Below are 13,270 nucleotides of genomic sequence, written 5' to 3' on the forward strand. Positions count from 1 at the left end.
GGTCTTTATCTGGTTTTGGGATCAAGGTAATGCTGGCCTCATAGAATGAGTTTGGAAGTTTTCCTTCTATTTCTATTTTTTGCAAGAGCTTCAGAAGAATAAGTATTAATTCTTCTTTAAATGTTTGGTAGAATTCTGGCCAGAGGCCAGCTGGCCATGCACTCTTGTTTGTTGGGAGATTTTTGATTACTGGTTCAATTTGTTTGCTGGTTATGAGTCTGTTCTGGTTTTCTATTTCTTCCTGCTTTAGCTTTGGTAGTTTATACCTTTCTCAGAATGCATCCATTTCTTCCTGATTGCCTTATTTCTTGACATTTAATTGCTCATAATATTCTCTCACAATTCTTGTATTTCATTGTTGTTGACTGTGGTCTCTCCTCTTTCATTAATGATTTTTTTAATTTTGGTACTTTCTCTTTTCTGTTTGATAAGTCTGGCCCAGGGTTTATCAATCTCACTAATTTTTCTAGAACCAGCTCCTAGCTTACATTGATCTAATGTTCTACTGTTTTTTTAAATTTCTATATCATTGATTTCTGCTCTAATCTTTATTATTTCTCTTCTCTTGATAGATTTAGACTTTATTTGCTGTTCTTTTTCCAGCTCCTTTAGGTGTAAGGTTAGGTTGTGTATTTGAGAACTTTTCTTGTTCTTGAGAAAGGCATGTATTGCTATATACTTCCCTCTTAGGGACACCTTTGCTGCATCCCAAAGGTTCTGAACTGTCATGTTTTCATTTTCATATGTTTCCATGTATTTTTAAAACTCTTCTTTAATTTTCTGTTGACCCATTCATAATTTCATAGGGTGGTCTTTAACCTCCATGTATTTGTGTTCCCTCAAAATTTTCTCTTGTGGTTCAGTTCAAGTTTTAAAGCATTGTGGTATGAAAATATGCATGGTATAATCTCAGTCTTTTGTACTGGTTGAGACCAGATTTGTCACCCAGTATGTGATCTATTCTGGAGAATGTTCTATGTGCACTCGAGAAGAATGTCTATTCTGTTAATTTAGGATTAAATTGTCTGATTTTATCTGTGAAGTCCATCTGGTCCAGTGTGTCATCCAAAGCCCTTGTTTCCTTGTTGGACTTCTGCTTACATGATCTATCCATTGCTGTGAGTGGAGTGGTAATGTCCCCTAGTATTATCATATTTTTATCAATGTGTTTCTTTAATGTTGTTATTAATCAGTTTATATAATTGGCTGTTCCCAAGTTAGGGGCATGAGTATTTACAATTGTTGGATCTTCTTGTTGAATAGACACTTTTATTATGATATAGTGTCCTTCTTCATCTCTTATTACAGTCTTTGGTTTAAAATCTAGTTTGATACAAGGATGGCTACTGATATAAGGATGGCTTTCTTTTGATGTCCATTGGCATGATAAATGATTATCCACCCCCTCTCTTTCAATCTGGAGGTGTCTTTGGGTATAAAATGAGTATGTAAACAGCATATTGATGGGTCTTGTTTTTTTGTTCAATCTGATACCCTGTGTCTTTTGATTGGAGGATTTATTCCATTCCCATTCAGAATAAGTATTGAAAGATATGAACTTAGTGCCATTGTATTATCTGTAAAATCCCTGTTTCTGTAGATTTCTCTGCTCCTTTCTGGTCTTTTTTACTTTGGGGCTTTCTCTTCATCCAATGGATCCCCTTTAATATTTCTTTCAGGGCTCTTTTAGTATTCACAATTTCCTTTAGTTTTTGTTTGTCCTAGAATGTCTTTATATCTCCTTCTGTTCTGAATGATATCCAGCCTTGCTGGATAAAGTATTCTTGCTTGTATATTTTTCACATTTAGCACATTGAAAATATGATACCTGTCCTTTCTGGCCTGCCAGGTCTCCGTGGGCAGGTCTACTGCCAGCCTTACATTTCTACTCTTGTAGTTTAAGGACCTGTTGACCCCAGGTGCTTTCAGGATTTTCTCTTTATCTTTGAAATTTGCCAGTTTCAGTATTATATGTCAGGGTGTTGACCTATTTTTATTGATTTTTAGGGGAGGGTTTCTGTGCCTCCTGGACTTGAATGCCTGTTTTCCTTCCCCAGATTAGGAAAGTTCTCACTATAATTTGTTCAAATAAACCTTCTGTCCCTCTCTCCTGCTCTTTATCTTCCAGGACCCCTATCATCTATATATTATTTCAATTTATGGAATTGCTGAGCTCTTGAAGTCTCCCTTCACAATCCAGTAGTTGTCTTTCTCTCTTTTTTTCAGCTTCCTTATTTTCCATCATTTTGTCTTCTATATCACTGCCCTCTCTCCTGCCTCATTTTTCTTCTCTGTTAAAGGCTCTGTTTGTTACTGCATCTCAGTAATAGCATCTTTATGTTGGACTGGTTAGATGTTAGTCTTTTTATTTCTACAGTAAGGGATTCTCTAGTGTCTTCTATGCTTTTTTTCAAGCCCGGATAGTATCTTTATAATTGTTTTTTAAAATTCTAGTTCAGATACTTTACTTATATCCATATTGCTTAAATCCCTGTTGATGAGGGAACAGAAGGCAAGCTGAAGACAAAGCAGAAACTGACACCCCACAATCCCCCCCCCACGGGGTGTAGGTGACATTCCTCAGGCACTCCTGGCTGCCCTAAAGGGCAAAGAAATAGTTAACGTATAGACACCACAATCCTGCAATTCTTAAGTCTCCCTCAGTTTCCTAATGTCCTTAGCAATTTACAAGAACAAAGCATTTGTATCAATAACCTAGCTTCCGGAAGGGAATGTAGATACAATTAAATGTCCTTATAATCTGCAGCCGCCAGGAAGTTCCCAACTATCTTCATGTTAATGCCTTGCTAGAGGGAAAACAATGGCAAGACCTCTGGTATCCTGTGAGTCTTCTTTAACATATGAAAGTATTTCTCAACCTCCCTTTTTCCTTACCTTCCCCCAACCCCATAGTATATAATCAGCCACCCCTCACAATCTGGGGCAGCAGCTCTTTCTGCCCACTGGTCCTGTCCCCGTGCTTTAATAAACCACCAATTTTGCACCAAAGATGCCTCAAGAATTCTTTCTTGGTCGTCCGGTCCGGACTCCACCCCACTGAACCTCACCTATATTCTCTGACCTCATCACCTGATAGTGAGTATTACCTCCTGTTGTTTCTTGTGGGCTGAATTTCTCCATCCAGTAATTGTGTCCTTAGCAGAAAGGAAGAAAGAAAAGAAAAAAAAAAGCCCAGCAAAAACAGCAATAATAATAATAATAATAATAACAACAACAACAACTTCAGAAAGTGTTTCTGGTGTGTGCTGTGTACACTTTCGCTGTGTGTCTAGTCTGCCCTTTCCCAATGGTCCTTCCTCTGCAGAACTCCTCCTTGCTTGTAGTGGAGAGTGTTCGGACTTTTATGCAGATGTACTTTGATTTTTTTGTCAAGAAGCCTATAAAAGAAGAAGGAAAAGAAAAGAAAGATAATAGGACGAAAGACAAAAAACAAAAATCAAAAAACTTGATCCAAGACAATAGAAAGGAAATGGAACAGAAATGGAAACAAAGAAACAATAAACTATAAGCCTGATTCTAAAAAATAAGAAAGAAGGAAGGAAAAAAGAATAGGGAAGGAAGAGAGAAAAAAGGAAGCCTGATCTGAAAAATGAGATAAGGAAACAAATGAAACAACAAATGAATAAAAGATTATAAGCCTGATACAAAAAAAAAAATAAAAGACAAAGAGAAAAGAAAAAATATATAAATTAAAGGATAAAATAAAAAATTTAAACAAAGTTTTTTTAATTAAAAGGAGGGGAAAAAACAAAGAGAAGTAAGCCTGGTCGTATTTCCACAGGAAGCTGATGTTTTGGAGCTTTCTTTTACCAGTAGACTTGGTCGATGGGGGCGGGGGCTATGTTTGTCTTCTGAGGGAGAGGCCTGCTGGTGATGAGGGAACAGAAGGCAAGCTGAGGAAAAAGCAGAAACTGACACCCTGCAACCAGCCCCTCCCCATGGAATGTATGCAACATTCCTCAGGCACTCCTGGCTGCCCTAAAAGACAAAGAAATAGTTAACCTATAGATGATACCACAATCCTGCAAGACTTAAGTCTCCCCCAGTTTGCAAATATCTTAGTTTATAAGAACAAAGCATTTCTATCAATAACCTAGCTTCCTGAAGGGAATGTAAATACAACTAAATGTCTTATAACTTGCAGACCAAAGACAGTTACTTACAGGAATCTGGGAAGTTCCCAACTATCTTCATGTTAGTGCCTTACTTGGGGGGGTAAACAGCCTTAACTTAACAATGGCAAGGCCTCTAGTACCCTGTGCCCAAAACCTCATCAGTATCACCCCTCCCTCTTGTCCCTGGGGAGTGGACCTCCCAGGCACTGGCTGTTCCAAAGGGCTTCTAAGAAAGGCAAACAATCTCCAATGTCCTGGGCTTTCATCAGTTCCCCGCCCTTAACTTGTCTGTGCCCAGCCCATTGGTAACCCCAGAGTATTTTATCTTTGGCTGGTGGCCGGGATTCAAAACTCCCAAGTTTTAACAGGCCTGGAAGGTGTGGACCCACTTCCATCCCCCAGAAGAGAGGCTCGGGGCATGCCCAGGACCATCCCATACCTGAAGATCAATCACGCAGTGCACACTCAGAGGTTGAAATTTATTGTAATGCTCAGTAAAAGGCTGGAACCAGATTATTGGCAGTCTGCACTCGACTCAGTACCCTAGTCCATTCTGCTCCTGTCTGTTTTCTGCTCAGTTCTGCCACAGAAATGCAGCTGCTCATTCTGCACACAGAGGGTTTTTTTTTTATTTTATTTTTTAAAAAAATTTTTTATTGTTATATTCAATTAGCCAACAATGGACACAGAGGTTTAAGCCTACTGTGGCTCACAGTGAGAAGTTATTCAGATTTCCGGTCCTCAGCAAAGGCACCTCTGACCCTGCTGTTAAGCACCTCTCAAGGGCTCCCAGGGGCCTTTTGTCCTTGGTGAGGCTAAATACACTCTTCTAAATGCCCTCCGGGGAGGGGAGCTCTTTCTCCCTATGAAACCCATGGGATCTCCTTAATGTGGCTAATTGTGCTGTCCCTAACTGCTGGGCTCTCTCCCACTCCCTCTCCCTGACACTTCTCCGTGAAAAGTCCATCCCCTTCGTGGCCCCACAGTTTTCCTCTCCCCCAGTCCGTGGATTGGAACCTCATGATGAGGTTGTGGGATATCGGTGAGGTTCAGTGGGGTGGAGTCTGGAGCCGACGACCAGGAAAGAATTCTTGAGACGTCTTTGGTGCAAAATGGTGGTTTATTAAAGCACGGGGACAGGATCCGTGGCAGAAAGAGCTGCTGCACTGGGTTGTGAGGGGTGGCTGATTATATGCTATGGGGTTGGGGGAGGTAAGGAAAAAGGGAGGTTTCAAGAGAGTACTTTTGTATGTTAAAAAATACTCACAGGATACCAGAGGCCTTGTCATTGTCAAGTTAAGGTTGTTTACCCCCCTCCCCCAAGACATTAACATGAAGATAGTTGGGAACTTCCCAGAGGAACATTACATATCCCACCCAGGAGTGGGGGTGGGGAGAGGTTGCAAGGTTTAGGCTTATGCTTTGTCTGCAGCCAGCCTTCTGTTCCCTCATCACTCACATGAGCCACTTTTTCTCCCTCCAACTATGCAGATTGTTTCCTTAATCCTCAGATCCTCTTCCTAGTTGTTCAAAATAGTTGAATGTTTATCTAGTTGTATTTGAAGCAAGTTCAGGTTCCCCTACCATTCTGCCATGTTAACTCGGCCCCCTACTCACATAGTTTTCAATATTTCTCACCATTTTTTTCATGCACTTTGAATCTTCCATCTGGAATAATTATCCTTCTGCCAGAAATATAGTCTTTAAAATTTCTTTAATGTGTATTGTTAGGAATATTGTCTTTTGGGCTTTGTGTTCTATAGTGGTTTTTATTTTGCTTTCTGAAAAGGTTGTTTTCCCCTAGGTAGAATTCCAGGTCAACAGTTATTTTCTCTCATCACATTAACAGTATTATTTCAGGTACATCTTGGTGAGGTTGTGGAATATAGGTGAGGTTCAGTGGGGTGGAGTCCAGAGCCGACAACCAAGAAAGCATTCTTGAGACACCTTTGGTGCAAAATTGGTGGTTTATTAAAGTACCGGGACAGGACCCGTGGGCAGAAAGAGCTGCTGCCGTGGGTTGTGAGGGATGGCTGATTATATACCATGGCACTGGGGGAGATAAGGAAAAAAGAGAGGTTGAGAATACTTTCATATGTTAAAGAAGACTCCCAGGACACTGGAGGCTTTGCAATTGTCGAGTTAAGGGTGTTGACTCCACTAGAAGGTGTTAATAGTAAGACAGTTGGGAGCTTCCCGGGAGAATGTTACTTTCCTATCACGTGTCCTTATCAATGGGCTGCAGGTTGAAAAGAAATTCCATTTTATTTACATTTCCTTCTGCCTCAGCCTCCCTCAATTTTATGGAGGGGTGGTAACGTTAGGGCTCCAGGAAACTGAATTATGGGTCTCTGGAAGTTAGGCTATTGATAAGAAAGCTTCTTCCTTGTAAATCACTAGGACATGTGTAAACCAAGGGAGACTCAAGTCTTGCGGGATTGTGAGCTCTGTCAGTTAACCATTTGGTTTTCCTTTCCTTAGCTTTAGGGCAGCCAGGAGTACCTGAGGAATGTCACGTACACCCCATGGGGCGGGGGAGGTTTGCAGGGTGTCAGTTTCTGCTTTGTCCTCAGCTTGCCTTCTGTTCCCTCAACAGGTCTGACTTGAGCTTTTTTTTTTCCTTAGAAGTCAGCTCTCAGTTAAATTGTTATTCTTCTGTCTCTGACTGTTTTAAATGTCTTTGTATTCAGTTTCCTGCAATTTCACATTCACTTGAGGTGGATTATTTGTCATTCATTTTATTTGTAACTGGTTAGAGTTCTTGAATCCGAGGTTTGATATCTTTCAATAAATCTGAAAAATTGTCAGCTGTTATCTCTTTAAGTATTTCCCTCCCCACATTGTCTCTATTGTATTCTCAAATTAGATGTCAGTCTTTTCTATTCTAAACTCAGTATCTCTTAATCTCTTTTAAATTTTTTGCCTCTTTGTCTTTCTAGGCTGAATTTTAGATAATTTATTTAAACCTAACTTCTAGTTTACAAAATCCCTCTTCAGTTGTGTCTAATATACTTTCTTTTTAAAAGATTTTATTTATTTGAGACAGAGAGGGACAGATAGTGACAGAGATAGCGAGAGAGAGAGCACAAGCAGGGAGGAGAGGGAGAAACAGGCTTCCATTAAGCAGGGAGCCCGACGTGGGGCTCAATCCCAGGACACTGGGATCATGATCTTAGCTGAAGGCAGACGCTTAACCAACTGAGCCACCCAGGCACCCCCCTACTATACTTATTAATTCATATGAAATATGAATTTTTGCTAGTCTAATTAGTATAAATTTTTTATTTCTAGAAGTTTTATTTAATTCTTTTCCTAATCTGCTTGGTTATTTTTAAAATGTGTTGCTCCTCATTCATATTTCTATGTCATTTTTCATGTCTCAAAACATACTAAACATTTTTGTATTAGTAAGTGTCTGACAGTTTAAGGAGCTGGATGGAGTATACTACTGCCCTCTTGTTTCTTCTCACATTCATAGTGCCTTGTTCTTTTGTGTGGTTTTGTGAATTTTGACTATGTGCAACTCACTTTCTTTGAGGTTCTTTTACCATGGAAATTCTTCGAAGGCTGAGCTGAAGCTCTAATCCTCCAGAAGAGCCACACCAACCACAGAATGAGGTCTATTAACCACAAAAATAGTTTAAAAACTATTTCTAATCCTGTTTGAAGGGTGGCTTCTACCTAAGAGTTGTTGAGGAATTTCCTTCCTCTTCTGCACAGCACCAATATCAAGACAGGAAAGTCCCCTTGCTATTCTGTTAGTTGTCATTTATCCTTGTTCTAAGATGGTAATCTTTTGGGGTTTTTTATTTCATTTACTTATTTAAAATTTTTATTTATTTATTAGAGAGAGAGACAGAGATAGCGACAGAGAGCATAAGCGGGGAGGAGAAGAAGAAGCAGATTCCGTTCTGAGCAGGGAGCCTGGTGTGGGGACTCCATCCCAGGACCCTGGGACCATGGCCTGAGCCAAAGGCAAGACACCCAATGGACTGAGCCACCCAGGTGCTCCAAGGGGGTTCCAGCTTTATAGATGTCTTCATGACACCTCTCACTACAGATGGGTCCTAGGTTGTTCTCCTTTCTCCCACATACTGAGGAGCTGCCGAAATTGAGGCTCATGGTCCTCAATTCAGCAGATCTGCTTGCTTCCTTTCCAGGTTCAAGCTTTTAGTAATGTTTTGGCTTCCGTGCGTCCGTCAGCAACTGTGGTTTGCCAGTGGTGGTGGAGGATATGGTGGAAGTCATTGGAAAGGCACAAATCAGAGCCTCACCTCCACTTTGATCAGAGCTCTGCTGAATCACTTTTCTTCCATTTTCAAGCAGAAAATATTCACTTCACTGAGAAGTGAGCTTTCTCTACTTAAAAACTTTTGAAATGTTGAAAACCATCAGTTGAGGTCATCTTAAAGATCCTGTTGCACAAGTATATTTTGTAGTTCTCTGAAGTTGGAGGTAATTGGATGTTGATGCAACCAACATATAATTTCTAACCTCAGTCTGCTAGACTGTGAAGTCTGTAGCTCTAAGAAATAGAGATGATGTCACTGTGCCTACTGGATGAGAAGAGGCCCCGGACCATCCCCAGCAGCTGCAGGTGGCACGAGGAAGCATCATGAGCACCTCGCTGTTGGCTGCCATGAGCCACACATGAGTTCTGGCATCAGTGAGGTAGTACGTGGTTAGCATGATGTCCAGGGAAAACACCACAACGGAGCTAACATACAGCAGATTAGCACTGTGTGGATAAGCAGGGTACCCCTGGCCCAGGAACAGCCCTGTACTGAGATGCCTGAAGTCCTGGTCTCTGCATAGACCCTCCAGAAGCAGTAGGTGATGAGAGCTGTGCATAGAAAGAGAATGCATAGGGGCACCTGGGTAGCGCAGTCGTTAAGCGTCTGCCTTCAGCTCAGGGCGTGATCTCGGCGTTCTGGGATCGAGCCCCGCATCAGGCTCCTCCGCTGGGAGCCTGCTTCTTCCTCTCCCACTCCCCCTGCTTGTGTTCCCTCTCTCACTGGCTGTCTCTCTGTCAAATAGATAAATAAAATCTTAAAAAAAAAAAAAGAAAGAAAGAAAGAAAGAAAGAAAGAAAGAAAGAAAGAAAGAGAGAATGCATAAAATGAAGGTGTGGGTGACAATGACCAGGGGCCATGGCCTGGCTCAGTGCCCAGGCTCAGCTGCCGGATGCATGAGGCCCCTTGCTCTAACCTGGCATCCCTCCACTTGCTAAGCCAAACGAGACGTGGGGAAGAAGCAGGCCACCAGCCAGATGAAGGCTACCACTTTCTGGGCAGTCTCTGGACATGAAGGAGAAATGGTGCAGAGGATAAGCAACTGCCAGGTAGGTGTGCAACATGGTGGCCACGAAGGACAGGATGGTGCTGGTATAGGAAGCGAAGATGGCATCTGTGAGAACACCACAAGCAATGCGGCCTAGGGCCCAGCTGCCCAGGTTGCTGGAGAAGATGAGCATGTGGAAGACAAGGTGGGCCAAATCTGAGAGCAGGATGTTAGCCTTCAGCAGGTAGTGGGGCTCTTGCCAAAGTCTCTGGCTCTGCAGGATGGTTACCAGCAGCAGGGGGCTACAGCCAGGGGGCTACAGCCAGCAGGCTTGATGGGAGGAACAGCCAGCACAGCATGGAAGCAGGTACTCCCAGGTCTCTGAGGCTCAGGGAGATGTTGCTGCCTAACTGGGGCATGCAAGGGGACTCACTGATGACCTGGTTGGAGGCTGGCCAGGCTGTTGTGTCTAGGGGGCGGGGTGTCAACTGATCCCCCATGCTTCCTGGCAGGAATGTCAGTCTTTCTCACAGGTGGTTGGTTCTGTACCTGCCCAGGGTGTGGATCTCCCCTGCAGGGGTTCTGATGGTTCTCCTCCTCTGCAGAAATGTTGTGCTTGAGCAAGCCTTAGGAATGACTGTTTAACAGTCAAAGCAAAATTCTGCTCACTCAGGGCTTCTTACATTCATGCACGTCTGCCAGCTGTCTGGGCCGCATGTGTATGGGCACACCTAAATGGATCAGCCTCAGCCTGTTGCCATGATGTACTGGTCACTGATCTCTTGAGAAGTGTCTCCCATCTGGTTTAGGTGAGAAGGCTTTCAGCTCTTGAGATCCTGGTGCTGAGACTTTGGGAAGCTCTATACATTTGTTTCCTTATCTGTGAAATGTGAATGTTGCACATACAGACCTCATGGAAATGTTGCAAAAATCTGGAGGTAATGTAGTGCAATGTGTAGCCTGGGGTAAATGTTCAATGCATGTTAGCCCTGACCTTACCACATTCTCCAGAGGCTTGGGTCCTCTGCTCCACAGACCCCCTTGTCCTCACTGCAAAAGGAATGCACTAGGTGCTCTATGCCCCTGGGACCTGGGGCCTGTGCCACACCCCTCCAGCCCCTCTCCAGCCTCTCTCCTGAGCACAGGCAGAATGTTCGTAGGATCAGAGAGAAACAAAAATTTTAGACATTGAGCCATAAGAGGCCCAGCCTCATATCGTAAATGCCACCTGGACCAGATCTGGCAAGGGACACACCAGAACCCTGCCTCATCCCTCAGCCATGGGCCCTCTGACTACACAGGCACTCACCATTTGCCTCCCTTTTCTTTCTCAGCAGTGTCAGAAGCTGAAGACTTCAGAGGAAACCTGGCTTTCCCTCTTGTCATTAACTGTGGTCTTGGCTAAATTATTTTGTCCCTCTGGGTTTCTGTGGCCCCATTGAGGACCCATGATGACAATACACCTGTCCTGGAGCCCTACATCCAGTTACAAAAGTGCTGACACTCACTGCCAAGCAGCCTCTTTCCTAAGTGTGCCCCATAGACTGAGCTCTGCCATGGCCACATATCTGGGGTGCAGGTCAGGTGGTGAGACATAGGGAGACTGAGTAGCCTGGGGGCTATCACACTGGGAGAGATAGGACATCTGGCATGGTAACTCAGGAGTTGGACCCCAGACTCATTCTTCTCACTGGAGCATGAGTGTCATTCCTCCCTTCAGAGCTGGCAAAAGGCCCTGCTCCCTGGAGAGACCCCTGGTTCACCAGCTCAGGCACCATGCCCTTCTGGAGGGTTTGTTACAGCGTGTTCGGGAGGGGCAGCAACAACTGCCTCCTGATGGCAGAATATGGTAAAGACAATATTCCTGATGAATACGGATGCCAAAATTCTCAACAAGATCCTGGCTAATAGGATCTAACAGTACATTAAAAGGATTATCCAACATGACCAAGTGGGATTCATCCCTGGGATGCAAAGGTGGTTCAACATTCACAAATCGATCAGTGTGATAGGTCATATCAACAAGAAAAGAGTCAAGAACCATATGATCCTCTCAATTGATGCAGAAAAAGCATTTGAAAAAATACAGCATCCTTTCCTGATTAAAACCCTTCAGAGTGTAGGAATAGAGGGTCCATTCCTCAATCTCATAAAGACCATCTATGAAAAGCCTACAGCAAATATCATTCTCAATGGGGAAAAGCTGGAAGCCTTTCCCTTAAGATCAGGAACACGGCAAGGATGCCCACTCTCGCCACTATTATTCAACATAGTACTAGAAGTCCTTGCAAAAGCAATCAGACAACAAAAAGGGATAAAAGGTATCCAAATCGGCAAAGAAGAAGTCAAAATGTCTCTCTTCGCAGATGACATGATACTCTATATGGAAAACCCAAAAGACTCCACCCCCAAACTACTAGAAGTTATAGAGCAATTCAGTAATGTGGCGGAATACAAAATCAATGCTCTGAAATCAGTTTCATCCTATACATGAACAATGAGACTGAAGAAAGAATCCATTCCATTTACAAGAGCACCAAAAATCATACATTATCTCGGAATTAACTTAACCAGAGACGTAAAGGATCTATATTCTAGAAACTACAAATCACTCTTGAAAGGACATTGAAGAGGGCACAAAAAGATGGAAAAATATTCCTTGCTCATGGATCGGGAGAATTAACATAATTAAAATGTCCATGCTACACAGAGCAATCTACACTTTCAATGCTATCCCAATCAAAATACCAATGACATTTTTCAAAGAACTGGAACAAACAGCCCTTAAATTTGTGTGGAACCAGAAAAGGCCCTGAATCACCAAGGAATTGTTGAAAATGAAAAACAAAGCTGGGGGCATCATGTTGTCAGATTTCAAGCTATACTACAAAGCTGTGATCACAAAGACAGCATGGTACTGGCACAAAATCAGACACATAGACCAATGGAACAGAATAGAGAACCCAGAAATGGACCCTCGGCTCTTTGGGCAACTAATCTTTGATAAAGCAGGAAAAAACATCCGGTGGAAAAAAGACAGTCTCTTCAATAAATGGTGCTGGGAAAATTGGACAGCTACATGCAAAAGAATGAAACTTGACCACTCTCTCACACCATACACAAAAATAAACTCCAAATGGATGAAAGACCTCAATGTGAGACAGGAATCCATCAAAATTCTAGAGGAGAACATAGGCAACAACTTCTATGACATCGGCCAGAGCAACCTTTTTCACGACACATCGCCAAAGGCAAGAGAAATAAAAGATAAAATGAACTTATGGGACTTTATCAGGATAAAGAGCTTCTGCACAGCCAAGGAAACAGTCAAAAAAACTAAGAGACAGCCCACGGAATGGGAGAATATATTTGCAAAGGACACCACAGATAAAGGACTGGTATCCAAGATCTACAAAGAACTTCTCAAACTCAATACACGAGAAACAAATNGACACAGAAATGGACCCTCAGCTCTTTGGGCAACTAATGTTTGATAAAGCAGGAAAAAACATCCAGTGGAAAAAAGACAGTCTCTTCAATAAATGGTGCTGGGAAAATTGGACAGCTACATGCAAAAGAATGAAACTTGACCACTCTCTCACACCATACACAAAAATAAACTCCAAATGGATGAAAGACCTCAATGTNAGAATGAAAGACCTCAATATGAGACAAGAATCCATCAAAATCCTAGAGGAGAATATAGGCTGCAACCTCCTTGACATCGGCCACAGCAACTTTTTTCATGACACATCTCCAAAGGCAAGAGAAACGAAAGAAAAAATGAACTTGTGGGACTTCATCAAGATAAAAAGCTTCTGCACAGCCAAGGAAACAGTCAAAAAAACTAAGAG

General features: G+C 42.6%; 1 protein-coding gene across 1 annotated transcript; it reads right to left on the reverse strand.

The window, feature by feature from the left end:
• Positions 1-8,639: 8,639 nt before the first annotated feature.
• On the reverse strand, positions 8,640-9,916 carry GPR148 (G protein-coupled receptor 148). Its single transcript, XM_011217178.2, is given in 6 exon segments — positions 8,640-8,866; positions 8,869-9,038; positions 9,273-9,377; positions 9,379-9,432; positions 9,434-9,727; positions 9,729-9,916. Coding segments are annotated over 6 exon segments (1,038 nt in total).
• Between the last annotated feature and the right edge of the window lie 3,354 nt (positions 9,917-13,270).

The sequence above is a fragment of the Ailuropoda melanoleuca genome, unplaced genomic scaffold (genome assembly GCF_002007445.2).
Source record: "Ailuropoda melanoleuca isolate Jingjing unplaced genomic scaffold, ASM200744v2 unplaced-scaffold9223, whole genome shotgun sequence".
NCBI classification, from domain to species: Eukaryota; Metazoa; Chordata; class Mammalia; order Carnivora; family Ursidae; genus Ailuropoda; species Ailuropoda melanoleuca.